The sequence below is a fragment of the Polyodon spathula genome, chromosome 1, assembly GCF_017654505.1.
Source record: "Polyodon spathula isolate WHYD16114869_AA chromosome 1, ASM1765450v1, whole genome shotgun sequence".
NCBI lineage: Eukaryota > Metazoa > Chordata > Actinopteri > Acipenseriformes > Polyodontidae > Polyodon > Polyodon spathula.
The window spans coordinates 43096782-43118951 of NC_054534.1; the positions used below are offsets into that span (position 1 = coordinate 43096782).

A 22170-nucleotide genomic window follows, 5' to 3' on the forward strand; every position below is an offset into this window, starting at 1 on the left:
ACTTTCAGTAATCTGGAGCCATGACAGCTTTGGTACAGCTTCCCATTCAGTAATGGTTGTCATTCCACTGAAAGGGAACGTTAGGTTATTACCATAACCCTGGTTCCCTGAAAGAGAATGACAACCATTACCCCTCGAAGTCATGTTCCCAGCTCACCTCTGATTTCGAAAGAAAATGGCGATATGCTACTGTGAGGACGTCCCTCTTCAGCAGGAGGTGGGAGGGACCTCCTCCTCACAGCAGGGCCCTGATAGGGCAGGTTTTTTATATCTGCTCAGTGAATGGCAGTCAGAGAGGGCCCTTCCCACTTGGTAATGGTTGTCATTCTCTTTCAGGGAACCAGGGTTGTGGTAATAACCTAACGTTATATTTCCTCAACCTGTTTACAGGTCTCTAGTGTTGCAATAGTTAAAAACTTCCATGCCCTTCTGCCCAGCTCAAGTCATATGACTTGAGTCACTTGTAGGGATCACACTTCCAAGAATGGTTAGTTAGAATGGCTAAATATCTTGGCCTGTTAGATAGAACTTGGGCTCTGCTAATTTCATATTTCAATTACACTTGTCCCTTCACATACTAGAAACTTGGCAAGCAAACTGTGACTTTGAATCACAGTTTCTAACACAAATGAAGGGGGTGGACGCGGCAGTGGGGGGAGGGCTTTATCTGTGTCTTTCTTATCTAAATTGCAAGCATTTAGCCCATAAAGGTGCATGCATTGTTTCAGATTTACCCTGAGAGAGTTCAAGGATTTGATTTTTCAAATGTGTTTTTTATTGAGAGAAGGAAATCACTTTCACAAACACTTCCTCCGTGGCATAAAGCAGTGGGTTTCAGCTTAGCCCACAGACTGGAAGCTGGAAGTACCTTACAGAATGAGGATTTGTGCAGTGATTCAACTGGTCATAAAAGGAAACTTTGTCAAATAAGAGTCCAAATGAAGGTAATTATTACTAAATCGCATAAGTCTCTCTTCTTCATCATAACACAGTCCAGAGAGAAAAAGAGTGAACAGCACAGTTTTTACGGAATCTCTAGGGCGATTAATCCAGAATCTGATTTAAAAAAAAAAAGTTGATTATTTTGTTGTTTGTTTGTGGTTAGTTGTTATTTTTGTATGTTTTAAAAGTGTTGCTATAAATCTGCTAGCAAAATAACAATGATAATGCTGCAGTTTATCGCTTATGAAAATTTAAAAGTAAGAAAAAAAGATTTCCTGAGCATGTATTGTGTGGTGAAGGACAGGGTCAACTGATCATTCCTTGATTCTGTGCTAATGAATGTTACTGGAACGAGAGATTGTATTAAAGAAAACAGGTAAGGACGTAGTGCAGAATGGAGAGAGAGAGAGAGAGAGAGAGAGAGAGAGAGAGAGAGAGAGAGAGAGAGAGAGAAAGAATGTGCTGTACACTTAGCTCTCTGGTAAAATACTAAAACATGCATTTACTATTTGTCAGTGTAAACTGGCAGTGATTGGGGAGTTTCAACTGCAGTTGATTTGTGTTTCAGCTCTGGCCAAGCTGACTGCTTGACCCAATCATATTCAGAATTCAGATTTTTTTTTTCCTACCTCCCCAAACATAATACTCTCCTTGGTTTGATTGTCTACAATCTGCACTTTCTGGGAATGATAACACTTTTTGGTTTATTGTAAAAAGGAGATAACATACCGTACCAGTAAATTACAACAGGCTATCATGAGGATCCTGAAGAGCTAATATTTTCCAACGAAACATTTTCAAATGCCTTTTCAATAAATACAATATATAATTTGTTGTTGTTAAAGAAATAAAAATAGCAAGAGACTACTACCTTTTTTCTTTGATGTTGTTCTAAATATCTTTAACTTTAGTTTTTTCTTTTCAAAACTTTATCCAGGAGTAATTTGTGGGTGTACCAGGACTCTAAACCTTTTAAAGAGAGTAGAGGATCATTGTATTCATTGTATTCATATATGATAGGCTGAATTATCAGAAGCTGTTTGCCCCACACCTCCTTGTATTCTGTGCTTTACAAATCTATTTCTTTCATTAAAGCTGCTGCACTTGTATATGCCTCTGTTCGAATAATGTAGATCTCCTGAAACCTTGTATAAGAAATACAGGCTTTCTGGTGTACAACATTCAAACTACAAACATATAAACATGAGCTGATGTCTTGCAGAACTGGTTCAGACACGTTTTCTTAGCTTTTCCAATAATGTGTTTATGTGGATTGAGTTGAGTCTTGTGTTGCATTACACATGAAGTCTTACATGCACTGAAATGAAAGAACAAACACAATATTTTATTTTTCTTCCAAGTGCTTGAAAGAAAAAAACAATTTATTTGGAAACTGTAAAACTTTAAGATAAAATAATGTGGTTTAAAAAAATAGAGAGGAAACGATTCCAAAGGTCATAGTCTGTCCTGGAACAATGGTGTGTCGGACTGTATAGTTTCGGCTTGACGAAAACAAAAAGCACAGGAAATGTCACAGCAGCAGTTGTTTATGGGAAAGGGAGGGCATGCATGTATTTCCCAAAATCATATTAGGGGATGCAATTTAAGTTAACAATGCAAAACCCAATAAACATTAAAGTGTTACAGCTGTGATGTTTCAGTGAGATTTGTGGGAAATAGCAATATAATAACCTTGTAAGATAAGTAATTACATTCAGATGCTAGAATAATCTGTACAACACAGTTTGAAAGTATACCATTACAGTAATGTGGTTAAATAAACAAGTAAATAAAAATAATAAATTAATAAATACGCACACTGCTAAATAAAATGGAATTTAAATCAATTCACTGAAATTTAAATTAATCGACTCATATTCAAAGAACCATTGTCATTTACTTTCTAGGGTTTATTGATTGATAAGACCAAATTGTTGCTTGTTTGACTGTAGAAACAGGTTTATCATGTCTGTTGGTGTCGTCCTCTGTGTTTCATGCACTGGCAATTCTAGCATTGTGATAAGTTGCGCCATAAACTTTGGCATTTATATGTTTAAGCAGCAGTTGAACAAAAATTAGCAGAAAACACATGCTATACGTATAACTTTTTTTTTTGAGGTGGGGAGGTTTAAGGGGCTACGTCATTAGACTATTAATTAATCTGGAGATTAAAGGGCTATCATGAGCCTCTAGATGTTTACATCAGTAGAAAATCCAGCAGTTAGATACCAACAATGGTAATTCGGTACGCTGATGCTAAACACAGGTATTAAACTCAGAGTTAAACACACTGATGTCAAGGTCACAAGGTCTTGTCTCAGATGTATTGTTTTTAACAAAAATATTGGTCATTTAGTGATAATGTATGTACCTTAATCTGCACCAGTTTTAACTGGATTATTTGCAGGTAAGTGGAAACAATGAATTGGTGTTTAGAGGAACAAATGCAAAGCCCTCAGTTTTACTGTTGCACATTTTTTTCCAATCAAAAAAAAAAAAAAAAATAAGGTAACAATGAGTAGTCCAGGATTAGTGCTAATTGAAAATTGTGGAACCAGCCGTAACTTTACAGAAAGACTATCCTAGGATAATTAAATTGTTTCAGTATATTATAATGGAAATAGGGGTATAGAGATACATATGATATCAAGTTAGTTTACAAGTCTGTCTTTTTTTTTTTTTTTTGCGAGTCATCTTCTCTACTCTACTGGAGCAGTCTGCAGTGTTGTGAGTAGTTCCCTTTCAATGGAATGACAACCATTACTGAATGGGAAGAGCCCTCACTGACCGCCAATTACTGAGCATAAACAAAAAAGCTGCCCTCCCTACTCTATTGGAGCAGTCTGCATCGTTGTGAATAGTTACATTTCTTAGACCTGTTTACAGGTCTCTAGTGTTGAAAGAGTTAATAACTTCCATGCCCTTCTGCCCAGCTCAAGTCATATGACTTGTATCACTTGTAGGGATCACACTTCTGAGAATGGTTAGTTAGAATGACTAAATGTCTTGGCCTCTTAGATAGAATTTGGGCTTGATTAATTTCATATTGTTATTCTTACAGTTGTCCCTTCAATTACTAGAAACTTGGCAAGCAGACTGTGACTTTGAATCACAGTTTATAACATAAATGAAGGGGGTGGGCATGGCGGTGGGGAGAGGGCATTATCTTTGACTTTATCTAAATTACAAGCATTTTGTCCTTGAAGGTGAAGACATTGTTTCAGATTAACCCTGAAGGAGTTCAAAGATTCTGTTGTTATTTTGTACTGAGAGAAGGGATATGGTAATGTGGTAAATGTATGGTAAAGATGGTAATGTAATATGTTTTTTTTTTATTTTTATTTTTTTTTAATCTTTTTAGTCCAGAGTATCCTGGATTGAAAGGACCTTCTGTAAAAGGGAATGTATGAAAGTAATACCCAGCTCAAGAGATCCACACAGGTAGCATGCATTTATAGAAATGATTTCTACTTTCCAAAATGTAATTGTGCCTGTTTTTCAGTGGAAGAATAAATCAGCAACAAACATAGCAGCTACCAGACAGTAGGGTTTACTACATTCATCTTCCAGTACTAAAATAATAAAAAGGATCTGGGCCATATAACTAGAACATGAGGGGGATTAACACAGTCTTAAAATGAGTAAATTACATAATTATGGACATTATAAATCATTGAAAGTGTTTTAATTAAATATCTACGGCTGCATTGAATATACAAAGAGATTACATACTTCCAAGTGGATAAAATCGAGGATGTTGTACTAGCTGCATAGACAGTTGCATTCAAGTATATGCATTTTGTAATTTACATATACAAGATATTGTATGACAAGTGCTTTGGGATGTCCTTGTTTTAAGGTTCTGAATTTTAGTTTAAAGCTGTCACTCGACTTGGCAACACGGTGCTATATCTGCGCTGTCAATGGAATCTTTATGATTTTTGTTTTAAGTGTCATATAATATTAAATAATGTTACATATAATAGTGTAGTATTCAAGTACAACAAATCAGCTATAAAAAGTATAAAGTATTGTATTACAATTATATTTATTTTATAATTTCCTGATTAATAAGTATCACCTAGTAGTCATCAATAGCAATCACATGTTTTTTTTATCTATACAGTGGGCTGCTAGCAAAATATGTAGCATTGGTTTGAGATATACATACTGTATGTATTCAGCAGCACCGCTGATAAAACATTTAATGTTATTTATTTATTTTTTCAATTCGATATGGTTATGTTAACAAAATTGTTCTGTATAACAGATGCGTTCCAGGATGCCAGGTGTGCCAGAACCTAATCAGGTAAGAATTTACATAGATTTAAGAAAAGATGCCGGCAAATCTTTACTCTTCTCTGATATCTGTAGCAGTCCTGCGAATACAATGGGGTCCATTGAGAAGAATGGTGGGTACAGTTTCATTTAATACTGCTGCAGACTGTAAGATATGCAGGAAATTCAATACTGCAAGGCAGAGTCAACAAGGTGATAAAACTAAAGGGGATGCTTTTCTTGAGTAAAACAGTGGTGTTGCTTTGCAGTACTGGGGGAATCAGCTGTGATAATAATGTAGAGTTTTTTTTGATTACTGATATAGAAGAAAACGTTTTTCAATTTGGAATGGATGCTAAAATAAACCAATGAACTCTTGACATTTTAGGTAAGTCTATACAGATGTAGTTGTTTGGTTTAAGCCAGAAATTGCTAAGTTGAAATGTATAGATTTGTACATAGTTTTTTAACTTTTTTTTAATTTTTTTATTTATTTACATATAAACCTTTAGATTGAAAAATAATCTGTAATTAGATGGGGAAAAAAAGTATATCTCCTTATGATTTTTACAGGGGCTTATCTTTGATTTTATTTTCTGTATAAATACTTACTATATTTGCCCAGTGGGTTGAGGGTGTTTGACACACCTACATGCAACTTTTTTTCCCCCACATTCTTCATAGAGACACTGCTGAACTCAGTTCAATCTGTGATTTACCATGATTTGTATGTGCTTTATACTGCAAAAGAGACTATGAGGAGCGCCTGCCATTTCACACCTTGTAGAGCAGTACCTGTAATATTTAGCCAGACTGCTACTAGCAATGGCTAAATAGTTGTCCTCTCAGCTGTTTTTAGGATCAGTTTTATTGAACAGTAAGGTTAAGGTTTAGTACTAATTTCCATGAAAAAGCTCATGCACCTCAACTCATTGTGGCAATAAGATGGTCAGAATTCCACAGCGACTAAAATGGCTCTCACTGTTTCTCTCTGAAGGTGTTGCTGTGGCCGCCTTATTGGAGACCACTCTGGATTTGTTTTCAGCTCCCCAGTCTCCATGTCTGCCCAGGCTAACGGGGAAGAGGAATGGTCCACCGAAAAACACACCCAGACCAGCCCGACTGATGCTTTTGGTACCATTGACTTTCAAGATGGGGCTCATTCATATCGCGCTAAGGTTGGTAGACCTAATAATTATATACTACATTTGCTTGTCTCCAGCTTCAGTAACCCTGCCATTACATACATTACAGTAGAATTTTCTTTTTTTTAGTGTGGACTAAAAAATCCAAATGTTAATAGGATGAGGCCCATTACCTTTACAGAAGTAATTAAATAAGCCATTTGTTTATCTGTGTTTGGTTTTTTTTTTTTTGCAAATAGTTTTCAGCTCTCTAGTTTCATTTGGCTGCTGTGTTGTTAGGGTATCAATGCCATTTATGCTGTAAGGGTATGCACTGTAAGCAATCAGTTTAAATCACTGTGGTCCATATTAATAAAACTTACCATCTCCTTTATCATACCAGTAACATTGTTTAACATGACAGTATTTCATCAGGTGATGCATTTACCATCAAAAAACATCATTGCAATGTTACAATAATGTGCCCTTAGAGACCAATTTTTCTTACCAGCACCATAATTAACACCAGGGGGAGAATGAGATGTTTCTTAACAGTAGAATTTCCTAGCATAACTTCTTCATTTAGTAACATGTATTTAAGCCAATAGTAGGCTAATAATAAATATGTTTAATTATCCAATCATGGCTTAATTTAAGTATTTTGAAATTTGTACCGTGTACATTACATTAAATTTTCTTAGTTGTGCTAAGAAAATGCCAGGCTTTGTTGTGCTTGTGTGGACTGTACATCAAGGGGAGGGAAATATTTTGGAACATGATTCAGAAGAGTGAGAAGACCCTGCAGTTTTGTTTACAATCTAACGTTCATCTTGTCAGCACTTCTGGCAGTATATGATCTCACTTTTCTACAGTACCAACTACATTAACCTGATCAGCTATCTCCTGACATATTTTTACAAACACAAAACCTTGTATTGACAAAGAGCTAATCTGCATAAAAAAATCTGTCTTATTTCAATAATGCGAGATACTGGGGAGTGAATGTAGGGACCTCTCACTTGCGCCCAGCTAGGGATGGGGAGTCAATCCCAAACAAAAAAATCAATTCCCGATTCCGTTTCTTTCAAGTATGGGATTCGATTCTGTTTCTGGCATCATAGTTGACTCCAGCACCACGATTCCAACTTATGGAAATCGAATATTACACATAATATTGAACTGAAATTAAATATTTTACACTGAGTGTTTTTTTTTTTTTTTTTTTAATTATCAATAATATATTATTATTTGGAATATGATTTTATCACAGACCCGTGAATTTTGACATATGTTTCCCCTCAGCGTGAAAATTGTAAAGGAGCAGTTCACGTCTTTTGAATTGGTTTCAGTGCAAAGCAGTTAGCAAACGTCAAACAAAGGTGAATACTAACACAGAACTATAAAAAAGTAGCGAAATTAAGTTCTAATCAATTAGCAGAGCAATATCCCAACCAATTTCATAAAAGTCAAGGGAGCATCTTTAATGAGAAACAAACTTCAAATTAACCGAAGCCTTTTGTGCAGAAAATACAGTACCTCTGCATAGATTTGCTAAAGGGAGGACGGTTTACAGTTCCGCAGAGGCATGAAACCCATTTGCAGCTCTTGCAGTCGTTCCCCTGAGAAGCTTAACTTAGCAGTTTAAATGCAGAATGATCCTTCTAATCTTTTAATGTACTATTATGTCTAATCTTGTAATACCAAAATCACAGCTGTGTTTAAATATACTAACAAAAAGGATATTATAAAATCCTCAATAAATTAGTTCAGTTTTTTTTTTTTTTTTTTTTTTTTTTTCGGACACCACATCGGACACCAAGATCCGTTGTAAAAAGTAAACATATTACTGTTACGGTTGTTTTTTAAAAGGTACTGTTAAAACAAAAACAAACAAACAAACAAAAAAAAATAAATTTATATTTACTTTTGACTAAAATCATGTGTTAAAAGAAAACACATTAACACTATATATACATATATAATATATAATATATATATATATATATATATATATATATATATATATATATATATATATATATATATATAATGTGCTATGACAATAATGATACTTATTAAGTTCAAATTTTTTTAAAATTTCGCACTGGTAAGGTATTCCAAAAATTTTAAGACGTACTACACGTAGCTTGTTCATATTTTTAGCCTTGACTGTGTCTTGATTTTTACATATTTTTACTGTGACAAAATCAAATCCTTAGTTATTATTACAGTTTAATTTCTATGAATCCGTTAGTACTTGAAACAGTTACTTCTTGCTCAACATTGCCACGTGAGGGTGGCTTTGCTGTAATTGATGGCTTCTCACCTCAAGCATAATATGGTAGGGGCTCTTTGGCTATTGACTTAACGGTGCAATACTGGTCCAACAATAACATCAGTAGTTTAGCAAAAATGTCGACAGGGAGCAAAACAAGGTAAAAGAGCAAGTCAGCTGTTTGGAGTTACTTTTCATTCACTGACGATACCCAAAACAAATTTAAATGCATCACATGCAAAAAGAATACTAGCATTCAATCAGAAAAATTCTTCAATGTGGAAACACCTGGCGGCTTTTCACCCTGAAGAGAAAACATCCTGCTTAAAATCCGAGCATGATGTAGGTCCTATGTCTTTCTTTGAATCCTCCACAACACAATTTACATTTTAAATAATAATTAAAAAAAAAAAAATGTACGTGTATATACTAAAGCTTGCTAAGGTAAAATTGTAAAATATCGTAATTACTATTTGATAATTATTCATGGCAACTTACAGAGACTATGATGTATCAGCTGCAGAGTCACTTCTCATCTCAAAGACGGAGCACAAGGGGGTTAAGTGACTTGCTCACGGTCACACACAGGGTTGCCAGTTCCACTTTAAAACCACGGAATTCGGCTTCTATTTCCACGGATTCGCTTACAGTTTTACCTTGCCGCTTCTTACTATATTTTAGGCTTCTTTTCATGCTTGGTCGCTTATGCTGAAAAAGGTTAACACTGCAACAGTCTGTTCAATTAAATATCATTCTTGTATACAAAAGCAAAACACATTATCTACCAGGTTTTTGGTTTAAAGTTAGTATACTTGTTAATCCCGTTTGCAATGTACCGGACGATAATCACCACAGATAGATCATCCACTAAATCGGACTAAACAAGATCCTCATTGCAGCGTACCAAATCGGACGCGACATGATACTGTTCATGTGGACTAAGCTGGACTTTAGTATAATGAAGTATAAGACTAATTTAGTACACTTGCTTGTCCTACGTTTATACAGCATATTTTTAAACAAAGACAGCTCCATTGCACTCTGAAATGACATCTAAAAATTATTGAAATGAAAAGTGAAGCCTTTTGTTCAGTAAGGATCGCTCGCACAGTGGTTCACCCAAAAACTCGAGTTGTGACGAAAAAAATAATTTTGCCGAACCGTCCTGGCAACTAGAACCATGCAAACGGTGTGCAGAGGGCCCTGTGGTGCCCCGCCACAAAAAAAAAAAAAAAATAAATCAAGTTCCTAATCTCCACAGAACCCGAGGTACACCCTGTCAAAAATGTCCAAAAACGACCCTTCTCCGGGTCATATCTCAATGACCCCAGGGCCTAGAACCCGGGTTGAACTTCCTAGGGTCATGTGTGGGGCCCCTCTTTCACAGGGAGCCATCCGTTTTTAATTGCTACATGTTCAACACATTTTCACATTTTCAGCATGATGGCATGTCAAGGTTGCATTTCCAATAGCTTTTGAGTTCCAGGTTGGCAAAAAAAAAAGTCTAAATTGGGGTCCTTTCCAGCTGAGGACACGTCGTTTGGAGGGATCGACAGGGGCCCGAGATGGACCCCTTTACCAGTTTTCAAGTCTTGGGGACCCCAGAAACCTGAGATATAGCACCCTGAAAAATGTATATGGGAAATCCCATTATAAAACACCTTTGGGGCAATGGCCGCCATCTGGCGGTAGGCTGGCGTACGAACCCATGTCCGTTGATTTTCTTTAGTCGAGAGTCATGTGCACATGAAAAGAGTGCTCCCTAGTTATTGGCCCCGCAGTCATGGAGATACGAGGTACAATGAGACCATTGCTCCCTATGACAAATCCCATTATAAAAAAAAAACAAATCGGCCCAGAATTTGTGACGTAAATGAAAACGGGCAGTTAATATTTAAAACTGTGATTACATTAGTTATAAACTAATGTATCCTGTAACAAAACTGCAATAGTATATATATTTGATATTAAAATACATTGCGCAAATGATTATAGATATATGCTATTTGAAAGGAAACAGTACACCACTACAGAAAAAAAAAAAAAAAAAAAAATTCTTACATTCGTGTGTAACATGATAATTAATATAAAGTAATAACCCATAGTTTTAATTGAAAGGTTTTGGAAAACAGATCTCGCTCTTTCTCTCTCTGATCATAATGTTAAAAATGCCTACAAGCTTTTCCACTTGTTAGACAACATATTCGCGTGACAGACATGGACCAATCAAAAACGCGAGACTGTTATGCGGTTCCATTCCAAAAACCAGGCCCGTGTGTTTCATACCTCAAAAAACATGTCGAGAAGGTGAAGTTATATTGAGGAGAAGGCATTAGCGTTGTCTTATAGGGATAAAGAACAGATATTAACAGGGAAAATAAATCGGACACTTACCACAAGTCTGAAACGTAAACCATGGGAGGAGTTAGTTACATCAGTAAATAGGCAGATGTATGAATCTCATTATAATATCGAAGTTTCACGCCTGATGTATTATCAAATTCTAGTAATATATATATATAGTTAATGAAGTGGAGAAAAATCTGGAAATATTATTTAACACTTGGCAGGGCCCAAAAACATTAAGAAACAAAACGTGGAAAGAAATAACTAACACAATAAATTCAGTAAGACCAGTGCTGATGCTAGGACTTACTGTGAAGTAAACCCACCCCACCCAAAAAAAGAAAAAAAAAACACATAGCGCTGCTGCAGCACAACCTAAAGAAAACCTTTTGGAAAATAAATACATCAGCAGCAAATTCTGAACTAGTCAAAAACTTTTTTTTTTTTTTTTTTTCAACAGAACATATTCTAACAAGACAGAAATCAATCAATTACCAGTATATCCAAACATTTTACTAAATCAGTTATGTAGCAAGATTAATCAATTTGATAAATAACTCGATTTAGTTAATATTGAAACCTATTAATATCTTCATATTAATCACACAACATTAATCATAGGCATCAAATGCATTTGTTACAACTCATAAGCGAAAACATAATTCTATGAACACACTGAACAAATTAATATTGCAAAAGCATGTTAATTTAAGAATATTGCATAAAACTTTAGTTTGAGTCTATGTATATTTTGCTTTGTATATCATATACACTAGTTCTGTACTTAATGAGTTGTCTACAAATGGAGTTAACATACTGTGATGGAAAAACAGTAACTGTTTTCACTGTAGTACATTAGGGGGTAGATGTAAGGCTACACGCAAAGTCTGACTTTAGCAGCTGCTAAAAATGCAGTGTATATAAAGAATGGTGTTCACCTGGCCTTCTGCACTCGCTATCACATTTTCATTTTGCCATCATTAATCTATTAAAACAGATATTGAAATACATTCAAATGAATAAAAGACCATGGAATTGGGTGGGATCTGGATACTAAGTGGGCACAAACATTATTAGGTAATTGCTGACCCTCCAAGGTGCAAACTATTGTAGAAGCGAGTAACTAAGAACTGTATAAAAGCACACACCAGCAGAGACCTATTATTGGCTTCAGGATGGCTGCTGTGGTACTTGATGTGGCGACACTTGTTGAGGAGAGATAGAAACACGTTCGGAGGAGAAGTGCAAGCCGAAAAAGACCCTACATATTCAATCCCAGTATCACTTTGTTTGGAATGCCGGAGGATGCAGTGCTAAAGCATTATTATCTCCCTCTGCAGATCATCCTAATAGCTGAATTGAAGGATGCTAGACCCCAGCGTCAATCTAGGGGCCGCTATCTCTGCACATGTGAAAGTGCTGTGTTCTCTGCATTACTTAGTCTCTGGGTCTTTTCAGACCACGGAATGTCTGGAGGGTTAGCCCAATCCACCTTTTCCAGAGTGCTAGGCACATTTCTGAGCTGCCCCCCAAGATGTCCCTGGTAACAATCTATGATGGTGAATCACATCTAAAACAATTACTGGCCAGTAAAATAGCCAGGCAGCAGTTTTATAAATCATGTGTTAAATACTGCCCAGCCCAGTTTTGAATATGGCCCTTTATATTTAGACTGATACTTTACAAGCTCATTGAAAATACAAAGATTAGACTATTTGGTAACTTGTCTGACTCCTTTTCTTACAATATCTTTTATTACTGTTTAATTTTTTTCCTTTCCTTTTTAGTACATCCGAGTTTCCTATGATACCAAGTTGGATCTGCTATTACATCTTATGGTAAAAGAATGGCAAATGGAACTGCCCAAGCTGGTGGTCTCAGTCCATGGTGGCAATCAGAACTTTGAGCTTTCACCAAAGTTAAAGCAGATTTTTGGGAAAGGGTTGATTAAAGCTGCTCAAACCACCGGAGCCTGGATAGTGACAGAAGGCATTAACAAAGGTAAACCTGGACTCTGTAATTAGTACTGTAATTACAACAGTTTTGCTACCGTTTTTAATAAATAATTATCTGACAGGTATATCCAGACATGTAGGTGATGCACTGAAGGCCTATGGGTCCCAGCATTTACAGAAGATCTGCACAATAGGAATCACCCCGTGGGGAGTGATTGAAAACCAGAGTGACCTCAAAGGAAAAGATGTAAGCAACACACAAAATTCTAGTTTTTTTTTTTTTTTTAAATGTGGTCTGGAATGTATTCTTGTGTTTTTAGATATTAAAACAAAGCAGTTACATGTGTGTGAAAACAGTAGGGAGCCATACCATATTAGTAAAAATGATGGGCCTCATTTTTCCTCTGTCAGAAAGGAATATAAAAACAAACAGTAAATGTCATACAACTATCAATAAATAACAAAGTGGTAGGACGATAAATTAACACAGTTATAAAACCAAATTTATCATTAAAGCATGTATCTGACTACATGATTGAATCAGCCCCTGCACGTGTTATGTTCCTCCTGTTCAGGTAGTCTGTCCATACCAGACATTGGGCAATCCTCTCAGCAAGCTGACCTGCCTCAATAGCATGCACTCCCATTTCATATTGGTCGATGATGGAACAGTTGGAAAGTATGGGAATGAGATTAAGTTGAGGAGGAAACTGGAAAAGTACATTGGACTTCAAAAAATACACTCAAGTAAGTACTTTTGTTGATTAATAAGCAGCCATTATGGCTAGTTTAGTTCCAGTTTGTGTGAAATGAATTGAAAACATTTCATTGTCTACTTTGTAAAATAGGAAACAACTGCTGAGCATTTTCCAAATTATCAAAGCAGAGTGCATATTTTCCAAAACTGGTCACTGTGTAATTATAATCAGCTCTTTTAATACCCTCAAGAGAGGAAGTAGAAGGGGGTGGGGGGGGTAGAGCTTCCCTTGTACAACAGATCACTGAAAATGTGTAGATTGTCAGTTTCATGCATGAATCTGCTCCCGCTCTGTGTCTCATTAAGCATAGTGCTTTAGAACCTGAAAGTCTAAAGTGTTTAAAAAATGCAGATTCCAGAGCTGATGTGGCTAATGTGTAGATCGGCTGTGTAGGAACAATTCAATAATTGATAATTTAATTTAATTTAATGTTTATCTGGGTTGTTTAGTTCTCTCACTAATAATATTTAATTGACATTTTACAAAGATCGAGGATTTATAATGAACACACACGCACAGACACAAGGAATGTTTAATCACAGTACTATTTTATTAAGTACACAAATAATATTCAGAAAGCAGAAAAATCAGAAAGTAAATCTCTTAGTCTCTAAGCACAAAACACAAATCCAAACTCTCACTGAACTCATGCTGGCTAGCAGGCAATTGAAATATGATACTGCCTATCTCCTCACACACAAGCAGCAGCTCAAGCAAGCTGTGACTAGCTAGTAGCTTGCTCACATACACACATGCCCACATACCGGCACCGCCTCTACTGAGATGATGCAGACAGTCTTAGAATATATCACGTTAAGCTTATTAATGGTGTATAGATTAAGGATATGGCAAGTTTACTTTTAAAGAAATTCTTCGTACAACAATATTAGGTTGATTACGCCGTGTAACAATTTTTTTTTTTGTTGTTGTTGTTCCTGGGTAGTAAGTGTTATTTCCTAATTGCTTATGCCTCAAAAGTATAGAAAGTGGCTATTATTCCCCGCAAACTTTGCTTTTGTGACCAGGACAGGTACATTTCAAAATATCACTATTTCCAATGAGAAAACGGGAGCTTTTGTGTCTTTTCGTTCACATAAAGTCAGAAAAAAACAACATATGAATCCAAATTAACATGTATTTATACTAAAGTAATACAAAAACGACTACAATAGATTTAGAAGCGAGTAGTTTTTCGAGATTTACGATTATACTGTACATTCTGTCCTCAGTATAGGATCCACAATAGTGCCCGTCCGCTCTGTCCTCTTCGCTGAATCTTTTAGCTACGCAGGTAGCAGGGCACAGTTTCTTTTGGATACTGTGGTTTTAGGTGTACAGCAGACCTACACTGGTTTGTCTGATAACAGTCTCTGTAAGTTTTACGGCAGTCCTCCAGCCGGGCCTCGGTCTTGTTGCTTGTGGTCGTTTACTCGCTTGCAGCTTGCTTCCTCATCTTGGGTCAGTTTTTAGGCAGAGTCTTTGCTTAGCAGAGTGGCAGCACCTTGTTTAGCATTCGATGTGGAGCGCAAAATGTTTAGTTTTTTGTGTGTCTTGCCTTTTTTAAACTCGCAGTCCTTTGATGTTTTAATGGCCTTTCCAATGAGACGTCACTAATTTATGTCTTCCTTGCGACCAAACGATTGCTGTTGCATGTGTGAATTATCAGTCCATAATTCAACTGTCCATTCAGCCTAACCCAGTCCAGTCACCGGTCGCCTAATCAGTAGGTAACATACAGTGTATAGAAAGTCTACACCCCCTTTCAAATTTTTCACCTTTTGTTGCCTTATAGCCTGGAATTAAAATGCATTAAAATATATATTTTTTCCATTTATCTACACATCCTACCCCACATCTTCCAAGTGAAAAAAATATTCTAGAATTTTGTAGAAAATTAATTAAAAATAAAAACTGAAATAGCTTGGTTGGATAAGTGTCGACCCCCTTTGTAAAAGCAATCCTAAATTAGCTCAGGAGTAACCAATTGCCTTTAAAATCACACACCAAGTTAAGTGGCTTCCACCTGTGTTAAATTGTCATAATTCACATGATTTCAGGATAAATTCAGCAGTTCCTGTAGGCTCCCTCTGCTGGGTTGTGCATTTCAAAGCAAAGACTCAACCATGAGCACCAAGGCACTTACAAAAGAACTCAGACAAAGTTGTTGAAAGGTACAGATCAGGGGATGGGTATAAAACAAATATCAAAGGCCTTGAATATCCCTTGGAGCTCGATCAAGATGATTATTAAGAAGTGTAAGGTGTATGGCACCACCAAGACCCTGCCTAGATCAGGCCGTCCCTCCAAACTGGATGACTGAGCAAGAAGGAGACTGATCAAAGAAGCTACCAAGAGGCCAATGGCAACTTTGCAAGAGCTACAGGCTTTTATGGCCAAGACTGGTCAAAGTGTGCATGTGACAACAATATCCCAGTCACTCCACAAATTTGGCCTGTATGGTAGGATGGCAAGAAGGAAGCCCACCTTGAATCCTGTGTGAAATATAAAAAAAAAAAAACACTCAGGAGATTTTGTAGTCATGTGGCAAAAAGTTTTGTGGTGTGATTAAACTAAAATGGAACTTTTTGGCCTAAATGCCAAGCATTACGTTTGGCACAAACCCAATACAGCGCATCACCCAATGAATACCATCCCTACTGTGAAGCATAGTTGTGGCAGCATCATGTTATGGGGATGTTTTTCATCGGCAGGGACTGGGGCACTTGTCAGGACAGAAGGGAAAATGAATGGAGCAAAGTACAGAGAAGTCCTTGAGGAAAACCTGCTGACCTCTGCAAGAAAGCTGAAACTGGGATGGAAGTTCACCTTTCAGCATGACAGCGACACAAAGCACATAGCCAAAGCTACATTGGAGTGGCTAAGGAACAAAAAGGTAAATGTCCTTGAATCGCCCAGTCAGAGCTCCGACCTAAATCCGATTGAAAATTTGTGGCATGACTTGAAGATTGCTGTCCATCAACACTCCCCAAGGAACTTGACAGAGCTTGAACAGTTTTGTAAAAAGAATGGTCAAATATTGCCAAATCTAGGTGTGCAAAGTTGGTAGAGACCTATGCCAAAAGACTCACAGCTGTAATTGCTGCCAAAGTTGCTTCCACCAAGTATTAACTCAGGGGGGTGGAGACTTATCCAATTATGATCTTTCAGTTTTGTATTTTTAATATATAACATTTTACATAATAAAAACTTTTTTTCCCCTGAACAATGTGGAATATGGTGTGTAGATAAGTGGAAAAAAACCATCACTTAAATGCATGAAACTCTGAGGCACTGACACAACAAATGTGAAAAAAGTTCAAGCGGGTGTAGACTTTCTCTAGACACTATAGTTCAGTATGTCTGCAAGCAAGAGACCCCCTTCTCAAGACACAGCAGTTTGCTCTGTTTCTCAAGACACACAGTTTCATTGATGAATCCAGTTACAGTTCTAATACATGTTCATGTATTATTATCATATTTATGTCCCACAGCTGACACTTTGCTTATTTTGTAAAATGAACATCTGTGTTTGTGTTTCTCTTGCATAGGAATGGGTCAAGGTGTTCCAGTGGTTGGCCTGGTAGTTGAAGGTGGCCCCAATGTGATCCTCTTGATGTGGGAGTATGTCAGGAACACTCCGCCTGTGCCTGTTGTGGTCTATGATGGGACAGGCAGGGCTGCTGACCTCCTGGCTTTTGCATACAAACACACGGCTGATGGCAGGTGAGCATTTTCTAATGTATGAGTCTTGTTATTTTTGATTTATCAAAAAACAGTCAGGAAATAAAACCTGACACAAACACAAAGACCATTACTAGGCTTTACACCAAATTATATTACTGTATTTCCAACCAGTCAGGATGAGAATAGCCTATAAAAAATAGAGGACTCTAAACTAACAAAAAAGTTAAAAAAACGTTCAGTAACAAGTTGCATTACCAAACATTCAAGGCTTGCATTTCATATGGGTCACAGAGGAAAAACAACAAAAAAATCTAAGTAACTCAAGTGAAAGAAAACAGCACAAAACCAGACTCACTGAGGTTTTGTACAGCTTCAGTAATAAAAAAAAGTAGTGGTTAAACTCAATACATCCACTATATCTATAATAAACATATCTACGGTTTAACACTAGAACGCATACCTAGAACTACCATGAGTGGCCAATTTGACTGCCATATTAAAAACAACATAATGAAAGGACAAACAATTGGATGGAAGTCATAGTTTTATTCAGGCACGTCTGCACAACCAAAACATTGTAAACAAATGAACATCTGAAGCTATAAAAAAGGCCAACAAAATGCTCAGGTATATAGTGAAAAGTGTTGAATTTGCATCTATCTGTCTTGAATAAAGAAGACTACAGGATGAACTGATTCAAGCATTCAGAATTCTAAAAAGTATTGACAATATCGACCCAGGGGAATTTTTCAACCTGAAAAAAGAAACAAGGACCAAGGGTCACAAATGGAGATTAGATAAAGGGGCTTTTTTACACAGAGAAATGTTGGAGTCTAGAACCAGCTCCCCAGTAATGTTGTTGAAGCAGACACCCTGGGATCCTTCAAGAAGCAACTTGATGAAATTCTGGGATCAGTAAACTACTATCAACCAAACAAGCAAGATGGGCTGAATGGCCTCCTCTCATTTGTAACCTTTCTTATGTTCTTATTTCCTAACTTTTACTTTTATTTTCAATTTGTTTTTTTCAGTACCAATCAGTAATAATGAGAAAACGTATTGGGTAACTCTGAGAACTTTACATAGGCTTTTTTGTTTGCTGATCATAGCTGAGGATATGTTTTTTTTTCTTTTACTTTGTCAAGCTATGTGATTATAATAAGGACAATTAAATGGTATACCTTTCTAAATGTACATTTCATGGCTAGCTTATTTTTATTTTAATTCTTTTTTTAATACCATGTGAGCAGAGCGTGCCTCGTAAGTAGTGGAGTGGAATAGAGCGGAGGATATTATAAGCGATGACCGGAATTTTGTCACCGCTCTGCTCGCTTTCTTTGTTTTATGTGCAATCGCAACAGCACATATTGTCAAACAAGCCTAAGTGCTTGCACAATCCACCCAGATATTGTGCTTGTGCTTCTCCACATATGTAGAGCACTTTAGTGACTAATCTTCCATTTTTCCAGATTATTATTATTATTATTATTATTATTATTATTATTATTATTATTATTATTATTATTATTATTTAGCAGATGTTTTTATCCAAAGTGACTTACAGAAATTAAACAAAATATAAAAGTATTACTATTGAATTGAAAACAAAACAACAAAACCACCTATAAGAACTTCAGAAGGACTGCTGTTCTGTACGTAGTTTATCTTGGATTTTCTTTCAGAACTGTACTACCATTAAATAAAATGTGCTTACTATGTGTGTGTACATTAGTTTGTAATTTCCGTGCTAGATTGAGCCTTCTGTCTCTTCGGGGGCGTTACAGGTGCATAGTCAGTGTTGCGCGTTTACTTGTTTACTCTGTGTGTGTTTTTTTTAGTAGACGGAGAAAAAAAAAAAAAAAAAACCTTACTGTTTCTTTATTGATAGCGGCGTTTATTAGAGGACGGTCTCTAATATAAAGCTGATATATTACTGCGGCGCCAAGGGCGTCTTTAATACGAGAGCGGCGCCAAATTAAAGTAATACGGTATATAAGTTACAAGTACTAAAAATGTAAAACACATTTCTAGCAGTAAGAAGACTGAATTCGTTTGGGTAACTTGTGACATATGGTAACCTCATTGAATCTAAAAGTAGATTACAGGAGAGACCGGATCACATGACAGACAGTAAACACGTGAGTTACAAAAGACGATAACTGCTGACATGACAGACATAAGATGCTACAAAAGATTGAATTACAATAGACACCTTAGATTACAAGAAACATTCATGTAAGGGCTGCAGACTGATCTAATCACAGTTCAGTACATTGGCAGCACAGTCCTGATTGATAAATACAAATAATACAATAGAATACTGTACTATATAAGCAATATATATATATATATATATATATATATATATATATATATATATATATATATATATATATATATATATATATATATATATATATTTGTCAGTTTGACCAGTCTGGTAGTTCTAGGTATGAGGGTATTATATCGCCCTTATTTTTGCAACCCTGCATCGTATACTTTGTCAGGATAACCAATACATATATTTAGGAAAAATCATAAACACACAGCTCTGTATCTGGCAGGTAGGCAGAGTAAATTACATTTAAAAACTGCAAATGGTATTGTTAAAAATAGGACATACCAATTATTATTTTGTGGTTACTGCTGCCAATACCTTCATCTATCGTACTAAACATTGCATTATAGGTGTCAGTTATTCAAATGTAATTACTGACAAGCTAACCTTTCCTGTTGCATTAAATGTGCTGTTCTTACTTCTGTAATACTCTATTAATATGGTTGTATTTAAACACAGTATCTCATTAATCAATTTGTGTGGACTGCATTTTCAGGCCACTTCATCCAGATGTTGAAGGAGAGATAATGCTTATGATCCAGAAGACTTTCAGCTTAGGACAGAAACAGTCAGATCACCTGTTTAAAACTGTAATGGAATGTATGGAGCATAGGGAATCAGTAAGTACTGAAAACATATTTTCTAAATTTTGAATCTTTTATATGTTAATGTACACCTGATGCTATATAATGCTTTAAACATAGTATACCACAGTAAAGTTTTAAAGGTGCATATTATATTCTCCATTATATAATTTCTGGTAATTAATTTTAATTTCAAATAACAATCTTATTTTTATAAGAAAATGTATTCTGGCAAACAAAACATGCCTCTTCTGATTATGCATCCTCTTCAGAAATGTTATGCTCTAAATAATAATTATTGTTTCATATTGCATTCCACTGTGAATTAAATGTGTTGAAACCCTGCATTGGAGACCTGTGATTTTGCATCTCAGTAGCGCTGCGAGGCTTGGGATCTGAATTAGGCTTAGATCTCAATCAAACAGAATTATATAGTAATTATATAGACTCAAATCAAAAGCTTTTCAACTGCAGTTAACAGAATAATTAATTGGAATAGTAAAAGTGAAATGTATTTACATATTTATGAAACTAGGGACAATAATTTGTTCCCAAGACTTAAGTGCTTCCAAACAATTGGAAGCATAATGCCTTTCTGCTGGATTAGAATCCAAACCCTCAAAAGCCTGTATTTATGATGATAGTTTTGTGAGTAAACCATACCAGTAGTGCTACAAAACCAGTAGTGCTATAAATTCAGTAAGAATCATCTTTTATACCAAGATAAAAACACAATTACAATATCTTAAATATAGCTCCTTTCATCATGAGTGATAACCATGAAAGGCATTTTACAATAAAATCATAAAAAAAGAATAAGACAAGGTCATAATGGAACCCATTACAATAAATTAAAATGAAAGTAAAATTAAATAATAGTACAATAATAAAAACATATCAGTTAAAAATACAGCAAGTGGTTGATGTAATCCAGATGGATAATGCTTTAAAGAAAGTCCCACTGTGTTTTTTTTTTTTTTTTTTTTTTTTTTTGGTGTGGTATAGGTTGATCAAATCAACCCGTTCATTCAGTTACCATTCAAAGCTGCAGGGACAAAAAGGGCAAGACATATTGCACTGCCTTCTAAACTTCAGTAAGGTTATACAAAATACTAATATCATCAGTGTGTACCACCTTATAAAAGGTAATATGATATTGGAGAAATCTATAACAGTACATTGAATCAAATTAAAACATTAGCAAGCATGGTTAAAGTCTGGTAAATTATAAAAATGTGTGGTAAAGCAAAATTACTATTGTGACTTATAGGAATAATTTTTGGCTTTTTTTTTTGGCTGGCAAGGCTATACTGAAATTCTAACATTTATCCAAAGCACTATGATATGGCTTTAGGCAAACAATAAAATTAAAGGAAGTCACATATCTCAGTTAAGTAAACTTCCTGTGTACTGGCCCAATTTAAGTGAGATATGCAATGAATACATTCTGCAATGTGTGCTCTAATCGTTAACTTTATATATTGCCATTAGGTAACCAGGATAGTATCGAAGGCAAAATAATACACCGTGCATAATGAAATGCATGTTTTCCAAAACAGATTACCGTTTTTGATGCAGAATCAGAAGATCAGCAAGATATTGACGTGGCAATACTTACAGCTCTGCTAAAAGGTACTGGTTTGTACTGTTAGCTTTTTAAAGGTGAAGTGTCTTGTTAGTGTTCATATCTAAAAGGTCTGCTCCTGAAATATACACTGCTGTGTAAAAGTCTTGTTGTCATGTTGCATTTTTCTACTCTGATGCATTATGAGCACCAACAATTTACTCAAAGCGTCCACTAGTGTTTTCTACTATTATAACAACCTTGACTTGTATAAAGAAGGAAAATCATTGAGTGACATAGCTCGCATCACTCGGTTTTCAAG

General features: G+C 35.8%; 1 protein-coding gene across 1 annotated transcript in view; it reads left to right on the plus strand.

Annotated features, from left to right (window-relative positions):
• Positions 1 to 716: 716 nt before the first annotated feature.
• LOC121319002 (transient receptor potential cation channel subfamily M member 6-like) overlaps positions 717 to 22170 on the plus strand; it is a 73147-nt gene continuing 51693 nt past the window's right edge. The window contains exons 1-10 of the mRNA XM_041256238.1: positions 717 to 944; positions 4304 to 4383; positions 5213 to 5251; positions 6218 to 6398; positions 12753 to 12966; positions 13043 to 13167; positions 13496 to 13667; positions 17227 to 17401; positions 20197 to 20320; positions 21844 to 21916. Of these exons, the coding sequence (XP_041112172.1) occupies positions 939 to 944; positions 4304 to 4383; positions 5213 to 5251; positions 6218 to 6398; positions 12753 to 12966; positions 13043 to 13167; positions 13496 to 13667; positions 17227 to 17401; positions 20197 to 20320; positions 21844 to 21916 (1189 nt within the window). The 5' untranslated portion in view covers positions 717 to 938. The remainder of the gene's footprint in view (positions 945 to 4303; positions 4384 to 5212; positions 5252 to 6217; positions 6399 to 12752; positions 12967 to 13042; positions 13168 to 13495; positions 13668 to 17226; positions 17402 to 20196; positions 20321 to 21843; positions 21917 to 22170) is intronic.